Source organism: Ziziphus jujuba, chromosome 4 (genome assembly GCF_031755915.1).
Source record: "Ziziphus jujuba cultivar Dongzao chromosome 4, ASM3175591v1".
Classification (NCBI taxonomy): domain Eukaryota; kingdom Viridiplantae; phylum Streptophyta; class Magnoliopsida; order Rosales; family Rhamnaceae; genus Ziziphus; species Ziziphus jujuba.
This window is the reverse complement of record NC_083382.1, coordinates 3,392,820-3,411,394: the sequence shown is the minus strand read 5'-3', so window position 1 is coordinate 3,411,394 and position 18,575 is coordinate 3,392,820. Positions and strand designations below refer to the sequence as shown.

Below are 18,575 nucleotides of genomic sequence, written 5' to 3'. Positions count from 1 at the left end.
TTCTCATTTGACTTTGTCATACTGGCTTGTAAATCGGTGGCATCGCTTTGAGAAATATGGAGTTCCACACTGACATTGCACATACGTTCCAAGTGTGGGGCTTTACTGGTGAAGCCAGGTAAGTTGCCTGCTGTACTCATTTCTCTTGCTGAGTAGAAATTATCAGTATTTGATCCTCCGGATACGTTGCAATTGAAATGGCGTGGAATACTGGCAGAGTCAGTTGTTGGGTACCAGAAGTGTAACTCAACAAGGTGATATCTAATGAGGTGGCGTTACGGAGCTCTTTTTGACAAACATCTCCCAATTAACCCGGTCTTACAGCTTTCACAGTACGTGTTCCCTCATTGATTTCCAGCACTCTGTATTCCTGCGAAGAGATTTGGATATAAGCTACGTTGTCGTCTGTGCAGTTCAACTTGATATCTGGATGGTCAACCCAAGAATGGATAGCTTATACTCCGAATATTACTTCCACTGCCAAAGGTTTTGCCGCAGTCGGTGTAATTGTCAGCCAAAGAAGATGATGGGGTCATGGATTGATAAGATTACACTAACAATCAAAATTAACTAACAAGGAGACTTTTTTGGAAGGATGGGGTTGCATTTTGTGAGCCCAAAAACAAAAAAAAAGAAAAGAAAAAAACTCCAAAATGTAAAGCCCATTGATTTGCATACACTGTTTATCCGTGTTAAAATGTCATTTCTCCCAAACTGCTTTCGATAATGTACCAAAAATCAGCAAAATTTTATAGATTTTGCATTAAATTATAACTCATTAGTCTACTTTTCCAATAAAGATGTTTCAAATTCCGTTGAGTTTTCAACAAATTAAACTCAATATAATTTGTTCACTTAAACGACTTGGTTGACTTGAACGAATTCATAATAGCGTGTCCAGTACTCTGTTTTTTTTTCCTTTATTTTATTTTATTTTATTTTATCTTTTTTGGTACTCTGATGCAGCAATAATTTTATTTAAAATTGTAAAGATAACTGTACATTAGCCCCTGTATGAATTTGCTTACTAAATGATATTATTTTGCAGCAAAACTCCTGAATTTCAACACTATGTTAAAAGTGGAAGGTACTAAAGTTGTATTAAACCCAAAATCTTAAAACAAACATACAAAGACTGTCCAAATCATCATTATTAAACGTCAACATCGAAAGACTTTATAATCAAAACTAAATAAATTCATTACCTATTTTGTTTTTCTAGGGGAAGTTGCCATGTAACTTACATCACATTTCTTTTGAATGTTTCCTGGTCTTTGGATGTCTTTTCAACGAGTCTTCAAGCCACACCTAACAATTGCACCTATATGCAAGCAAACCAAGGAAATTGCTTTCCAATTTGCCAAGGGTCTGTACAAAAAGTTTTAGATGTTCAGTTTATACAAGATATAGCCCCCAAAGCTACATGAACTGGGATCAACATTCAAATTCATTTGCCATCCCTTGGATATGGAACTGAAAGAAACCAAACATAAGGCTGAACCTAAAGCATGATAAATCTATTACAAAAGAAAGAAAATGGGTAACACATAGGAATAGAAAGTAACTGATAAATTATCATAATGATTATGTGGATTGTTGAGGGGATCTTGCTGAAGAAAACAAGAATGGCTTTGGGGGAATCTGGACATGTTGAAGGTCCCCTTCCAGCATATCTACAATCTTACTCATTGGTGGTCGATCTGATGGATTTGCCTGAATGCACCAAAAGCTCACTAATAGCATCTTCCTTGCTATTTCTTTTTCTTCCTCTGTTGTGACTCCCAGGACTCGTAAATCTTTACCCAAATCCACATCTTCATAAATCCAAAAAGGAAAGTAAATTTCACTAGTATGAGAAACTCTTGGATCAATATTCCTTCTTCCTCCAACCATTTCAAGAACCAACATTCCATAACTATAACCATCAGATTTATGAGACACTCCACCAAAATTCCGACTGAATACCTCCGGTGCTATATACCCTGCAGTTAATCTGGCACCCATGTCAGGACCCGTCCAGAATTTCTTCTCCGGAACCCTAGACAAGCTCTGATCCCATGGAAACCCTACCGGACCCTCCAACGGAAAATCCGGCAGAGCCTCCCCTAAGGGATTTACTTACCACAAACTACCTGCACTGAAAACACACTTCTATAATCATCCCCTTATTCCTCCCGCAACTACAAATTGTTCCACAAATTGCAGCACTTCAAAATAAAACAACAGCAGCAACCCAGTGCATAAATAAAACATAAGTATCCCAATAGTATACAGAGCTTTAAGAAGTGCTAATCAACAGAAATACAACAAGGCTGAAAGAAATAATACACTAAAATGAAAGAGTACAGAAGTACTTCTCGAAACACAACAGCAGTGGAAAACTTGGTTCGCTCCGGAAGAACGTCTATCACCACTTGCACCTAAGGGAACGGAATTTAAGAGTGTGAGATGCTAATCATCTCAGTGAGTGACCCTAACTACTGAACACCTTTAGTGATAATCAAATAATATTAATAGCAAATAAGGAATAGAACAAATACCAACAATTAATAAATAAATAATAATATCTGTTGGAAAATAATAATTTCCCTCAAAACTCTCACCAATCGCTCCGTTTGAAATATTCCCTTTTTAAAACCTTTCCACAAAACCCAATGTACATACCTCCCGAAAACCAAGGGATTAAATCATTTGATAAACAATAAATAAATAAATACATACCCCAATATATAATTAAAATATAATAAATTATAGTAAATAACTTTGAACACCTTTGGGGTTTAAAATATTATTTGCAATTTACACCGACGCACCACACCATATACCGGTGATGCCCTCCGATACCCAGCGTCCCAAGCACCGACTGGCGGGAGGTTAAAGAGAGAAACCTGCAATGGTCACTTCGGTGTCCCAACAGTACCGCTGCTAAAACCATCAACCCGGCCAAGGAGGGGGGCGGCTGTGCACAACAATAACCTTGCTTGCCCACGGTCCAATGGCAACTCACGGGTGAAGTAATAACCGTGCGCTAAACCACATAATAACCGCGCGCTACCACGTGTCCATACACCATACACCAGAACACCAATACTGTAGGAGTGCGTCTAAAAATAAACATTATTAACCAACCGTACCATTTTTTCCAAAATCACCGTGGGAAATACATTAAATTCTCACACTTACCATCCCACTAATTTTATTTAACAAACCGGTACGAAACATTGATAACCAACAAACCACAATTTTCTCGAAATACGAGATGCAACCATAAAAATACCGTGGCATAATTTATAAATTTAACCAAATATTTTTGTAAAATATTTAACCCAATTATGCCAGAAAAATCAAATTTAAAACCACGTACAAATACTACCAAAAAACACCTTGCTCATGCATAATAAATTTAACCACAATATAACCATGATTAAATCACACCACATGAGCATAATTTAAATACCAATTTAATATAATTAATTGTCGAAAATAATTTTTGAAGGTGGGTCACTCACCTTGAGCGCGTAAATCAACTAAGATCCTCCTCGGGATCAACTCCACCGCTCGTACGCGCACCTACACAGCCACAGTGCACCAACCAAAAATATTAATATTTTATTCGGGTAATTCCCAAATGGGTACCCGGGGAGCGAACACCAAACAATATCTAAAGATTACGAGTTATATACCGAATCGAAGCTCGCGTGATGAGTATCACTGATCCGGTCTTACTTTCCGGTGATCGGACCCGACGGGGTCGGAATCTCGCCGGAAAGCTTTTTGGGTTTTGGCTCCGCAATTCTCCCAAACCATCACGAATTGGCAGAAACGGATGCCGGATTCAGGTTCAGGAGGTCGAACACAGTTGACTGGAGCTGGCCGGAAATTTGGGTGCTCGCCGGAACAGTACTTTCCGGCGAGCTGCCGTGGTCACTGGCAATCGTCGCCGGCAGCGGCGCGTGCGGTGGCCGTTGGCTGTGATTTTTTGCAGACTTGTAGATCATGAGAACAGTAATCCAACGGGACCGGCGGTGAGCAAAACGGAGGCCAGACGGCGGAGAAATCACCGTTTGAAGATTTCCGGCCCCTCGTCGGAAAACGCTCCGATCCCGGCGCGTCGGTAGTCCGATGGCGGTGAAACGTGGTGGGTCGGCGGGGCTTGAGGAGAGGATCAAGGGTGTATGGTGCGTGTGGCCAGAAAATGGCCGAAAGTGGCTCAATCGGCGGTGGAGGGAAAAACTCGCCACCGATCTTCGGACGTCCGATCCGGGAGCGTCCAGTGGCCGTTCGCCGTGAAATTTGGAGGTTTTGCCGGAAACGAGGAGGGGAAGCTTGCTGGCCGGCGCGTACACAGTAACTCGGCCGGAAAGTTTGAAAAATTTCGGCGGCCGGCAGACTCTCTCTCTTTCTCTCTCCTCTTTCTCTTTCTCTCTCTTCCCCGAGAATTTTATCCAATAAAAACCCCTATGTGACACTGTTCATTCCATGTGGACCAATCAAAAGCTGACACGTGGCATTTACTGTTCACCGACTTAAAAACATTAAAATATTACGGTATCCGGTAAACTTCAAACGTCCATAACTTTTCAACCGGATGTCCGTTTTGAGCGTGCCGCTAGTCTGTGAACTCGTATCGACGAGCACTTCACAACCATCCATGAGTCAAAGCTCATTTCCCCATAAATAAAAAGTCAACTCCGGCACCCCTTGGACAGTTTGGACCGCAACTTGTTTCGCTCATAACTTTCAAACCGTAGCTCCGTTTTCGACGTGTTATCAGTCTACGAACTCGGAGCGTCATGCACTTCGCCATGGTACCCTGGTCAACTAGAAATTCCAACTGAAGTAAAAAGTCAACTTTTGACCCGTTCGATCAACGGTCAACCTCGGTCAACGTGCACAGATTCCGGTGCGATTTGGGACGGGGTGTTACACCCATCATTGACACAATACTCTCCTCGTTTAACCATAATTTGGCTGGACCAAAGTCCGATATTTTTGGACAAAAATCTTTATCCAAAAGAATGTTTTGAGGCTTTATGTCGAAATGCAAAATCCTTGTGTTACAACCAAGATGCAAGTATTCTAGTCCTCGTGCAATGCCAAGAGCAATTTCGTACAATGTTTTCCATTCTAGGCACCGGGTTGTACTCCCATCTTCTTGATTAAATATGAATTTATCAAGTGAACCATTAGGCATCAAATCATAAATTAAGGCTCTCTTGTTCCTCTCATAATAAAATCCAAGAAAAGTGACTATGTTAATATGAGAAGTTCTACCAATGCGCAACTTCATTTATAAAGTCTTCTCCATTGCTTTTGGAATCTGTTAGAAGTTTCACTGCAACAAGGCGACCATCAGGTAGTGTCCCTTTGTATACACAACCATATCCTCCTTTCCCTGTTATTTCTGCAAATGAGTTTGTCATTTTCTTGACCTGTGAATAACTGTATTGCTTTGGTGCAAATGAACTATAATTCCTCATAAATGCCTCCACATCAAAATCCTCTCTACTGTCTTCCTTTGGAACGATCATTGCTTGTCTCTTACAGTTATATAGAATTATAGCAAAAGAAATCAAAAGTCCAACCGCAGCCGCTGCATAGACTAGATTAAAAAAATATATATGTTTAAGTTATACAATATATTTCATTTTACCGTTGAAAAATAAGAAAAAGAGCATGGTGTTACCTATGACCCAATAGAGCTTTGGAGATGATTCTTGATGTGATTCCGCCCGAGCCCGCTCCACCGATAACCCGCTGGGGTGCTGACTCGACACGGATGAAGACTAGGCCAATCACAAGAGCTCCAATTAAGAGATTTAAGGGAAACCTGGGAGTATTTATACAGAGGGTAATTAATCTCAAGAGAGCTTGTCCATACTTGAAGATACAAAGCCTATTCGAAGCATCCAAGTGGTGGAAGCCGATACGGACCCGGGTGACGGTTTTGGTACATTTTTGGAGTCCGGGAAGCATGAAATGGTTCCAATGCTTTATGGGTTCAATACATATGCCTAAGAGGTCATGGAATCAAGTTAAAGCAGCCTCAAATGCAATAAAAAAGGGCTTGTACGGACAGCATCAACAATTTGGCCGAATTTGCTGTATTGCTTGCTGGCTTTACTGTATTTTACTGTTTTAGCCTTTTCTTATTTTTCCAAGCATGGGCAACGTGTGGGACTTCATATTCAGCTTATTTGGCATCCTATAAAGCATCTAGAAGCTGATTTGAAGCTCAAAGAGGTCAAAGAATTGGTCAAAGTCAATGTAGTCAAAAAGCTAGTATTTTAGTTTCCTAATTTTATTCTACTTTTTGTTTTAGTAAACTACCATTATTTTTAGTTTCTATTTATTTATTTTCTGGACAAATAAGATTAGGAAAGTTATTATTTTATTATTTTCTTTGTAAATTAATTAATTCCTAATTCAAAATAAAGGAATTAATTAATCCAAATTAGATTAGGAAAAGGAAAGTTTCGGCCAAGGTAGAATTCTTCATTGAGTGGCCGGTTTTTCCTAGGGTTTTTAGGGTTTATTTTGTTTCTTTCAAAGCCTATTTAAAGGCTTATTTTTCATGAATAATAGAACTTAAAAACTTTGATTTGATTAAAAAAATACTTGTGAGATTAATTATCTCTTTGTTCTTTGGGAACACCTAAAACACCATTAGAGAATTGGTTGTTTTAGCTTGACTTATCAATAGGTTTTCCATCCCCTATTGTGGCGTCTACATTATAGCAAGGTTTCTAACCACAGGTTGGTTAGGGGTTGAGGTCCATTCCATTAGAACTTGAACTTAATTAAAGATCCGGGCTAATATAATACGGGTTTAGGAGCAGGTCATCCTAGGTTCGTATCATTTGGTATCAGAGCTAAATTTTGTTCAGGTTTGATCTATCTTTATTTGCTTTATTTATTTTTGTGTTATTCTGCAATTTTAGCATTAGGTTAAGGTTGCATCCATCCCATACACGTTCTGCATCTTAAAAAAAATAAAATAAATTTATTCCTAGTTGAATTAGGTTTCCTAGTTTTATCGTATTTTTGTTTCCTAGTTTGTTGGTTCTCTTTTATCATTGTTCTTGTTAATTTGGTTTTTGTTGATTTTTGTTTGCTGTTTTAGTCTTAAATATTTGCATTCATATATTCAAAAAAAAAAAAGAAAACAGGAAAAAAAAAAGTTTGCAGCAACATTTAAAAAAAAAAAAAAAAAAACTGCACATTTTGTTTATTTGGAGGTCACGGGTTTGGTGTTTGTTTTGGATTTGGAATTGCAATTTTGGTACTTACTCTTGCTACTGCAGTTGTTTATGTCCTGTGAGTGAAAAAAAAAAAAAAAAAAAGGTAAAGCCGAATAAAAGAAAAAAAAAAAAAAGAAAAATATTTCGGTTTGTTGGAGTTTGATTTGTTTGCTGGAAATTTGTTGGAGCTGCTGGTTTTTGATTATTTATTCAATATTTGAGTTGCTGGGAAATTATTTTTGCTGCTGGATATTTGGATTTTGGGTGTTTAAATTTTTTGGATTAAAATTAGTTAAAGGAATTGATACAAAACTTGAATTACAAGAACAACAACCAACACTTTTCTATAATTTTGTTCTCTTTGATTCTTGTCCGTATTTGAATTTCTTTTTCTGGAATTTTATTCTTGAACTCATAATCTACTACCATCTGGTGCAGTTTTCAAAAATTCCAACGTTTTACCATTATTTTGTGTTTTTTTGTCTAGAAAGCCGAAAAATTAGGATTTGTTGGATTCTTTCGGTATTGCCTACTTTTTGCTACTGTTTGGTTGATAAGTTTAATTAAAACATACTAGTGATCTAATTGCTGTTTTGTGGGTGTTTTAATTAGAACTTTGAGATAATTCATTGAGTGAAAAAAGGCAAGAGTGTGTGAGCTTAAAAGAGGGTAAAAGCCGAAACTAGTGTGCAAACACGAGTGTCGAGACCTTGTTTGAGTGAAACACGTGAGGGAGTGAATATTGTGAGGATTTATTTAATTTTTGCAGTATTTTACTAACATGGCAGATTCTAGAATAAGAAGAGGAGATCCATCCTTGAGGATCAATGAGGAAGAGTCCGTAGCATTTTATGGCGATGACCGAGCTACCGGAAGTGGAGACCAAGTGGACTTGAGAACTATTTTGGAATAAATACAGCGGATGAGTGCTCAATTTGAGCATGTAAACCAAAGAGTGGGAAGATTAGAAGCCTCACAAGGAAGGCCAAATACAAGAACTAGGCAAGAATTCCATGGAGGACGAGGCCGAGGACGAGGAGGTCGCGAGAGGCCGAGAGAGGAATTTGATGAGGAGCCATTGGACAGTGACTTTGAGGAAGGTATGGACGAAACCTTTGCTGTCCAAGATAGAGCTGGCCGTGGGAGATATAGGAGGGAGGATACAGATGAAGATTTGGGAAATATCAAGGTTAATATCCCACCTTTTATGGGTAAAAGTGATCCTGAAGCTTATTTGGAGTGGGAAGAGAAAATGGAGATGATTTTTGACTGCCACAACTATTCGGAAGGTAAGAAGGTGAAGATGGCAGCAATGGAGTTTGGCCATTATGCACTCCAATGGTGGATAAATGAGCAAAGCACCCGAAGGAGGGTTGGTGAAGACTTAATTACAACATGGCGACAAATGAAAGGAGTCATGAGGAAGCGGTTTGTGCCATCCCATTACCAAAGGTTGCTGCATCAAAGGCTTCAATCTTTGTCTCAAGGAAGTAGGTCCGTGGAAGATTATTACAAAGAGATGGAGATGTTAATGATGAGGTTAAACATGAGGGAGGATAGGGAGGCAACAATGGCAAGATTTCTTGGAGGGTTAAACCGTGACATTGCCAACCAACTCGAATTACAACAATACTTGGAATTGGAGGAGATGTTGCATGTAGCAATTAAGCTTGAGAACCAATTCAAGAGGAGGGGTGTTAGTACACGGTTTGGAGGAGTTTCTAGCAGTGGAAGGACAAGTTCAAGTGGCTGGAAAAACAATTCCACTTATGAAAACAAGTTGAGGCCGAAATTAGGAGAAGAATCTACCAACCGGCCAAGAAGGGAGGTTAAGACCGAATCTGTCCAAGCACTTAGAGGTGAGGTCAAATCTGATCCTAAACCTCAAAAATCTAGAGAAATAATTTGTTTTAAGTGCCAAGGAAGAGGACACATATCCAGCCAATGCCCAAATAGAAGAATCATGGTATTAAAGGGCGATGGTGAGCTGGAATCCGCAAGTGAAGAAAGTGAGGCTGAAACCGAGCAAGAGGAGGCTTGTAATGAAGATGAAACCGAACCTGTAGATACCTCTAATGCCGAGTTAAGCTTGGTTTCAAGGAGAGTACTTGCTGTCTACAAAGATGAAGAGCAGATACAAAGAGAAAACATCTTCCACACTCGCTGCGAAATACAAGGTAAAATTTGTAGCATGATTATAGATAGTGGGAGTTGTACTAATGTGGTAAGTAATCTTGTAGTTGATAAATTAGGCTTGAAAACAATTAAACATCCAGAACCTTATAGATTAGAATGGCTTAATGATAGTGGTGAGATGAAAGTAAACAAACAAGCCAAAGTAAAATTTAATATAGGTAGATATGAGGATGAAGTTTTATGTGATATTGTACCTATGATTGCTGGACATATACTATTAGGTAGGCCATGGCAATTTGATAAAGATGCTACTCATTTTGGTCGAGAAAATAGTATTGTTTTCAGGTTTAAAGGGAAGAAGGTCAAGCTGGAACCATTATCTCCTAAAGAGGTTTACAAAGACCAATTACAAATGCAACAAAGGAGAGAAGCCAAAAAGCTTAAAGAAAAAGCAAGTATGGCACCAACGGCTTCACCATCCTTCCAAGAAGGTAAGATTGAGGTTGCTGACCAAGGTAAGGTTTCTAAGGTTCATATTGAGTGGAAAGACCAAGAAAAAACCGAGAGAGGGGTGAGAAAAGAGAGCAAACCCGAGAGCACACAAAAACTGGAAATTTCCGCCAATGAGAGCCAAACTGAGGAAAGAAAAAGAAAAGAAAGAAAAGAGAGGAAAAACCAGAATTTTTATTTGAGTTTAGGGGATATTAATAAGGTTATTGAGTGTAAGAAACCTTTGCTGGTCATGCTTTACAAAGAAAATTATTTTAATGATCAAACTAACTTTGAAGAACTTGAATTGCCAAGTTCAATGATTTCTCTTTTGAAGGAATTTGGAGATGTCTTACCAAATGAAATTCCAAGTGGACTACCATCCAATCAAGAGGGAAAAGGTGAGCTTGCTGTCCGAGGTAAGTCTTCTAATACTCAGGTTGTGTGGAAAAATTTTATTAAAACCAAGAGTGAGAAATTTGGTGCAAAAGCCGAGAGTGAGGAAGGTGAGATGGCATTGAGTGAGAAAGGAAAAGGAAGACAAGAAAGGAAGAATATAAATTGTTATCTTAGCTTTGGTGATGTTAATAAAGTACTTATGAATAAAAAATCATTGCTGACCATGAAGTTTAAAGATACTTATTTAAAGATGTCTTTATTGCATAGAACTTTATTTGCATTGTTGAGAGCTTTACTTAGTGGCAATTTGAAAATTTGGAAAATATTGTTTGCAAACTTTAAAAAGTGTAATTTTTACCATAATGAGCATGTATTTCTAGCTTTTGTTGTAATAGTATTTGACCCAGGAGAATTGGTTTGGTTGCACTTACAAAAGGAAAGGTTTCCTAATCAAAGAAAGTCAAAGCTCATGCTGCCTATGGATGGACCTTTTCAAGTTTTGGAGCCCAATAACAAGAATGCCTACAAGCTTGATTTACTAGGTGAGTATAACATGAGTGCTGCATTTAATGTTGCTGATTTAACTCCTTTTGCTGCAGGTGATGATCTTGATTTGAGGACAAATCCTTTTCAAGAGGAGGGGAATGATGTGATTCCGCCCGTGCCCGCTCCACCGATAACCCGCTGGGGTGCTGACTCGACACGGATGAAGACTAGGCCAATCACAAGAGCTCCAATTAAGAGATTTAAGGGCAACCTGGGAGTATTTATACAGAGGGTAATTAATCTCAAGAGAGCTTGTCCATACTTGAAGATACAAAGCCTATTCGAAGCATCCAAGTGGTGGAAGCCGATACGGACCCGGGTGACGGTTTTGGTACATTTTTGGAGTCCGGGAAGCATGAAATGGTTCCAATGCTTTATGGGTTCAATACATATGCCTAAGAGGTCATGGAATCAAGTTAAAGCAGCCTCAAATGCAATAAAAAAGGGCTTGTACGGACAGCATCAACAATTTGGCCGAATTTGCTGTATTGCTTGCTGGCTTTACTGTATTTTACTGTTTTAGCCTTTTCTTATTTTTCCAAGCATGGGCAACGTGTGGGACTTCATATTCAGCTTATTTGGCATCCTATAAAGCATCTAGAAGCTGATTTGAAGCTCAAAGAGGTCAAAGAATTGGTCAAAGTCAATGTAGTCAAAAAGCTAGTATTTTAGTTTCCTAATTTTATTCTACTTTTTGTTTTAGTAAACTACCATTATTTTTAGTTTCTATTTATTTATTTTCTGGACAAATAAGATTAGGAAAGTTATTATTTTATTATTTTCTTTGTAAATTAATTAATTCCTAATTCAAAATAAAGGAATTAATTAATCCAAATTAGATTAGGAAAAGGAAAGTTTCGGCCAAGGTAGAATTCTTCATTGAGTGGCCGGTTTTTCCTAGGGTTTTTAGGGTTTATTTTGTTTCTTTCAAAGCCTATTTAAAGGCTTATTTTTCATGAATAATAGAACTTAAAAACTTTGATTTGATTAAAAAAATACTTGTGAGATTAATTATCTCTTTGTTCTTTGGGAACACCTAAAACACCATTAGAGAATTGGTTGTTTTAGCTTGACTTATCAATAGGTTTTCCATCCCCTATTGTGGCGTCTACATTATAGCAAGGTTTCTAACCACAGGTTGGTTAGGGGTTGAGGTCCATTCCATTAGAACTTGAACTTAATTAAAGATCCGGGCTAATATAATACGGGTTTAGGAGCAGGTCATCCTAGGTTCGTATCAATTCTGCTACTGCAAGAAAAAAGTAAGATTAAAATTTAGCAAGTTAGATAAATGGAAAATGAATTTGAGGTACCGTGGGAACTTTCTTAGTCATTAGGTTCCATTTTTTTATATATCTCTGTCGTTCTAAACAGAGGAATATCGTGTTATATAATTGAAGTATGCCTCTATGTTAGTTTAATCATATAATATTGGTTCCATATTTCCAAGGGGTTTTAAATCCTCTACTATGTTTTTGCTTAACTTTTCAATTAAGGCCCTCATCTACATTTTCATTTTAATCCAAGGGACAAAAATAATGTCATATCATCATTATGTAAATGACACTTATTAATATAAACTCACTAAACGTTTAGGTTGTAAACTCTCTTGGCATAATGCTAGGGGCCTAAAGATCAAATCGTGTCACGCAAGTAACCAACCTGTGTTTGAATAGCAGACGAATACATCTGAGAAAATATATAAAGACTAAAAGAGGTTTGAAACCAAGTAGTTCTAATCAAAGAAAAAAGAATATGGCAAGGTAGATGAAATCGACAAAGCTTGGGGTTTGAAGTCAACGCAATATAAAGGTCTGTTTGGCAAAATTCCCCCTAAACACAAAAGGTCGGATGAAATTCCTATTTTGATCCAAATCACTCCCTCTTCAATCGGCGAGAGTCTTTAGTTCATCATATATCACAATGGTCCAGTTCTATATCTTTGAATCAACACCTTAAAATTAACTAACAAAATTAATAAAATAAAATAAAATAAAAAAATTTGCTGGCATATTTACCTCTGTTTTGATAACAGGCGAATTCTTCTGAACTCCGGTCGTAGCCACAGCGTCAACTAACGTTCTGGCAGACACGGCATGAAGTATCATCGGCATCCCATACCAAACTAAACCCAGCATCCACCGCATTTATGAGAGTCTCATTCGACGCAGTCGCAGTGTTCCGTAAAGTCGTGGCTTGTGTTTGGGAAATATTGAGTATCACACTTCTCTTGCATCCAATTCCGCTCTAACAGCCACTACAGTATGCACTTCCTGCTTGATATCAAGCACTTGATAAGCTTCGGAATTTATTGAGATCTCTGTGACTCCGTCGACGCAGCTTAATTCGAACTTTGGGTGGCCACACTGTTCTGGCCGATCGGAGCCCCAAAATGGATAGCTTATATTTCGGATATTACTTCCATAGTTGAAGGTTTTGCCACAGTCGGAGTAGTTGTCAGCGAACAAAGACGATCGACCATGGATTAATAAGATTACAGTATGTATCAAAATCAACAAAGAGACATTTTTTGAAGGATGGGGATGCATTTTGTGAGACCAAAAGAAAATCCTTCAGATGTGAAGCCCATTGCATTGCATATACTTCTATCCAGTTGAAATGTCATTTGTCCCAAACTGTTTGTCTAATGCGCTAAAAGTCAGCAAACTATTTATAAATTTTGTAGTAAATAATATTTGATCTACATTTCCAAACAAAGATGTATCTATCTCGAATTAACAAATTCAGCTCAATAATTTCGGTTCATAACTGTGTGTCCAGTACTCTGTTTTTTACTTTTCTTTCTTCTTTCTTTTTTTTTTCCCCTCCTTCCTTCTCTCTCAATACTTTGGCCTCTGTATCAATTTGCTATTTAATTTAATTTTTCTCTTCGTTTTTTATAGCTGAATTACAACGTAATGTTAAATTAATTGGTCTCAATTGAAAGGAAAAAGTTTAATTTTCTGTGCCACAGTAAAAATTGGTTAAAACTAAAGGGACTAAGATTGTAATAGACCCAAAATCTTATCATCATGACATATGATCATAACACACTGTTTAAATTAACAGTGTTATTGAATGTCAGTGTGTATGCAAATTTTAATAAGAAAAAAAAAACTAAAAATTATTAATTAATTATTTGAATTTTCCAAAGGAAGCTGCCAGGCAACTTAAATAAAAAATTTTAAGTTTTCAAGTCTCCGGATGTTTGGCTAGAAAGTCTACAAGGTTCACCTACCCGGATCTTGCTGATGAAATCAATAGTCATCCCACTTATACCACGGCACTAACTGAAAGCACAAGGAGGAAATCAAAGTTTCAAATTCTAGCTGACCGTTGGAACCACATATGGAAACACATTCTGGCAGCATACCCAAAGGATTCTCTTTTTATTTATGTGAAGAAAAATCTTAGGAATTGGAATTATTTTACCGTTGCTTTCCTTTCCTTACAAGATCAGTACACATGCATAAATATTCATGATTGAATATCTTTCTTAGTCAAGAAAGAGTGAACAAGAAAATTTTATTTTTTATTTTCTTCATTCCTATCTAACAAAATTCATATTGCAAAATCCAAATTCTTAAAGGTTAGCACTCAACTCAGATGTATCCAAGTTCCAGCGTTGAAGGGCTTGCTCTGGTTGTCAGATTCTATGTATTTTGTGCATGCCGCCTGATTCCAACTTGACAAGGCTCAGTATAAAGTTTTTTAGATGTTTATTATATACAGGACAATATGCTCAGAATTGCAGTGTCAATTCGGATAAAACTCTTACTTTTCTCTGCATGATATACAATGGAAAATGGGCAATAATATTGGAAAATAAAAAACTGATAATTAAAGAGGGAAGATGTAACACCCTGATCCAAGGAAATGCCCCAAATTTAAATTTTTGACCATGTGAAGTTTATGGGGATTGACCAAGTGTATCCCACGGTTGACTTTTTAGTGTGGGTGGAATTTCATGTTGATCAAGATACAATGGTAAAGCACTCATCAACACGAGCTCATAGACTAGTAATATGCCAAAATCGGAGCTAAGAGTAGAAAATTATGGTCAAAACAATATGTGATCCGAATTGGTCAACAAATTCAAAGTTGACTTTTTATTTACATAGATTTTGGTGTTGACCCATGTGTAATATGAAAGTACTCGTTGATACGAGTTTGTACACTGGTGGCACACTTAATTTGGATCTATGATTGAAAAGTTATGAGTCTGTAAGCTGTGTTCGTCTTTTTTGAAACTGATTTTTACTGGATAGTAAAATATTTGAGAGAGTACTTAAATTTATGCCACATGTCACCACTTGAAAAATACCACGTGTCAAGATTGACAGAAACGTGTCATGATGGAAAACTGCTACATGTCATCTTAAATAAATGTTGTTATATTATATTATTTTATTTTATTTTATTTTTTCTTTCCTTCTTTTTCTTTTTTTTTTCTTTGTCTTGTTCCCCCACATGAGAAAAACAACCCCCACCAGTGAGAAAACACTTTCTTCTTCCTCTCTTTCTCTCTCTTCCTCTCTCTCCTCTTCTCTCCCCTTCCCTTTCAGGTCCCCGTCGGAATCCAACCTTTTTAGTCACCCTTACCTTGCACGCACCTGCTAGGGCCAATACCAATGAAAATTTCAACGGGTAGCAGGAACAGCAAGGCAAACTATGGTCGATGCGCCGAGATCGGGCCTCCGTTGCCGGCGATGGTAAGGTCAGTTTTTCGATTATCCGGCCATCCCCGGCCGAATGGATCCCTTTTCCACCATTTTTGAACCTGTAAACTCAATTTTGAGGTCCATTCGGTTCAATTACCTACTGTTTGGAAGATATGACGAGTTGAACTTTGACCAAATCTTTATGTCCATGTTCTGGCCATTGCCGGTCGAGTTAAGCCCAACAGAGGTTGGTAACGTGTTTCTTGTCTGTCTTTAGCTTCCTATTGATACCTTGTTTGCATATTATGATGTTATATTTGAAAAGTTGCCATTTTTGAATAATTGTTATATTAAATTAAATTAAATGGTAAATATATATGTGTGTGTGTGTATGTGTGTGTGTGTGTGTGTGTGTGTGTGTATGTATGTATACATGTGTATGGATATGTTTATAAATACATGCATTTTAGATATGTGTATATACATATATATGGTGATGTCTGGTGATATGTGAATATGTACGGTGATGTGTGAATATATATATATAAATATGTATTTGTTGAAGCCTTTGTATATACATATCAAAATGTATGTTTACATATATATGTAGACATTATGCTTGTTAATTTGTTTGATAAAGACTTGCATGTATATATTTAAATGTATGAATATATACATATATGTGAATATATGTATAGATATACGTGGATGAGTGTATATATATATATACATATTTGTATGTGTATATATATATGTGTGTGTGTGTGTGTGTGAGTATATCTGGATATATATGTGTGTAAATAAGAATGTGTACATACTTGATAAAAGATTATACATATGCATATGTGCATGAATGACCATCCGATAAATGGTTGTTTATTATGGCTATCCTGTGGGTACCATGGACCTGAGAACTGGCAAATATATTTACACAGTGAGCAGTAGCCGCTCCCCTTCCCTGGTTGCAGGTGGCTGTCATGGATCAACGTGAAGGTTATGTTTAGGGTCGTTCCTATGAGGGTAGGCAGGTATAATGTAGAGCTAGCACCGGTCATCTCCTCCTTGGTCGCAGGATGACTGTCGTTATGGATTTGTGTGAATATATGTATGGCAACCTTGTGGGAGCTATGGGTGCAAGGCATGGTAGGTATAGTGCACAGTGAGTATCAACCACCCTCACGGTCAACTATTTAGCCATGGCAAATTATAAGCATTGGCGCCATTAGGAGGCCAAGGTGACTGGATGCAGGTTCTCTCTTTAACCTTTTTGTCAGGCCGTACTTGGGACATTGGATACTGTTAAGCAATACTGGTATATAGTATGGTGCATCAAATATCTTTATATATATATATGATATTATATTATATTATATTTGTATGTACCACACCATATGGGATGACAATCCAATGTGGTCCATATAGAGCTAGTCTCGTAAACTATATTGCCTATGAGTCCAGGGAATCAGATGGCCAGTATGGACAACCATCCCTAGTCTGTATTGGTAGTAGAGTGCTGGAGACAGTTGAAATCATGGATTGCATAGCATGTTTGATGGTATCATATATACCTACGATATGAGTGCATATTTTGTAATATGTTATGAATTTTAAAATATTATTTTATTTTATGTTACCTTATTTATTCATAAATTAATTTCTTAATATTATCCTTATTACTTTTATTGTTATTACTATTATTAAAATTATTGTTTCTATTAATATTGTTATCATTATCATTATTATTAGTATTATTATTATTGTTATTGTTATTATCAATTATTATTATTATTATTTATTATGATTGTTTTTACTGTTATTTTCATTCTTTATTATTATTATTATTATTATTATTTATCATTAACGTTGGTGTTAATTATTACTGTAGTCGCTATTATTAATTGCTGTAATTATTATTATTGTTATTAATATTGTTACTGTGATTATTAATATTTTTATTATTTATTTATTTATTATTGCTATCATTATTATTATTGTTATTATTTGTTTTATTGTTATTATTATCATTATCATTATTGTTACTATCATTTATTATTATTATTATTATTATTATCGTTATTATAATACAATATCTTTAGGCAAGTACCTCAGCCTACGGGCAAGAAAGATGGCCGTCGGGCAAGTATGATAGCTCTTAGACAAGTAGTAGCCTTTGCCTAGGTGTGATAGCTTTCGGACAGGTATGGTCATATGATAGCTCTTGGGAAAATTATATTGTCACTATTATTATCATCATTATCATTAATATAATGATTATTGTTATTGTTATTGTGTTTGTTGTTTTGTACCCTTCTTCCTACAACATGCATTGGTCTGTATTTAAAACGATGTTGAAATGTACAGTATTAAGTGGGTGGTATGGGCGAATGCGAATTAAAAAAGGTATCTGTGTGGTTGTTTAGTTATTCCTCCTATCTACATAGGTATCATATCTTTACTTTTATTTTCGAAGTCATGGAAACTTGTGGAATTATTTAGTGGGACTATAAGGTGATATTATATAAAAGTGTGTTTTGTGTAGGTAATTTTTAGAGCATGCTCTACCTTTAGGGGAGATGCTGTCAGATTTTCCGTAGCACGGTCCGATAGGATTTCTCCTGGGATCATGATTTTTCTAGTGCTCCAGCAAAGGATTCTAGATGGGGTCCTAACAGAAGATACAAAGCATGCATGCGCATATTTATTATGTTGAATTTGTAGATTGTTGAGGAGACCATGCACGAGAAAACAAGTACCGCTTTGGAGGAATCTGGACATGTTTAAGGTCTCTTTCCAGCATATCTACTACCTTACTCATTGATCGTCGATTTGATGGAATTGTCTGAAACACCAGAAGCTCACCAGTACCATCTTCGTTGTTATTTTTCTTCATCTGTTGTCACTCCCAAGACTCCTAAATATTTACTTAATTCCACATCTTCATAAATCCAATAAGGACAGTATGTTTCACTAGTATGAGACACTCTAGGATCAATATTCTTTCCTCCAACCACTTCAAGAACTAACATTCCATAAATATATGCATCAGATTTATGAGACACTCATCAAAATTTCTACTGAATTTTTTAGATGCTATGTATCCTGC

At 36.8% G+C, this 18,575-nt stretch overlaps 1 protein-coding gene across 1 annotated transcript; it reads right to left on the bottom strand.

The window, feature by feature from the left end:
• Positions 1-1,336: 1,336 nt before the first annotated feature.
• Positions 1,337-5,412, bottom strand: LOC107423066 (PR5-like receptor kinase). The gene is made up of 2 exons (XM_060816262.1): positions 4,934-5,412; positions 1,337-2,004 (listed from the first exon to the last, which is right to left on the bottom strand). Exons 1-2 carry the CDS (start codon positions 5,288-5,290, stop codon positions 1,585-1,587), a joined length of 777 nt encoding a protein of 258 aa, XP_060672245.1. The 5' UTR covers positions 5,291-5,412; the 3' UTR covers positions 1,337-1,584.
• Positions 5,413-18,575: the final 13,163 nt, after the last annotated feature.

What these genes read in the sequence shown, in the direction of transcription:
- LOC107423066 (XM_060816262.1), bottom strand. Translation starts at nt 5,290, where the DNA reads ATGAAGTTGCGCATTGGTAGAACTTCTCATATTAACATAGTCACTTTT. An exon ending in AGGAGAGTATTGTGTCAATG is followed by an intron (nt 2,005 to 4,933) that starts ATGGGTGTAACA and finishes ACGGGTCCTGAC; the next exon opens with ATGGGTGCCAGATTAACTGC.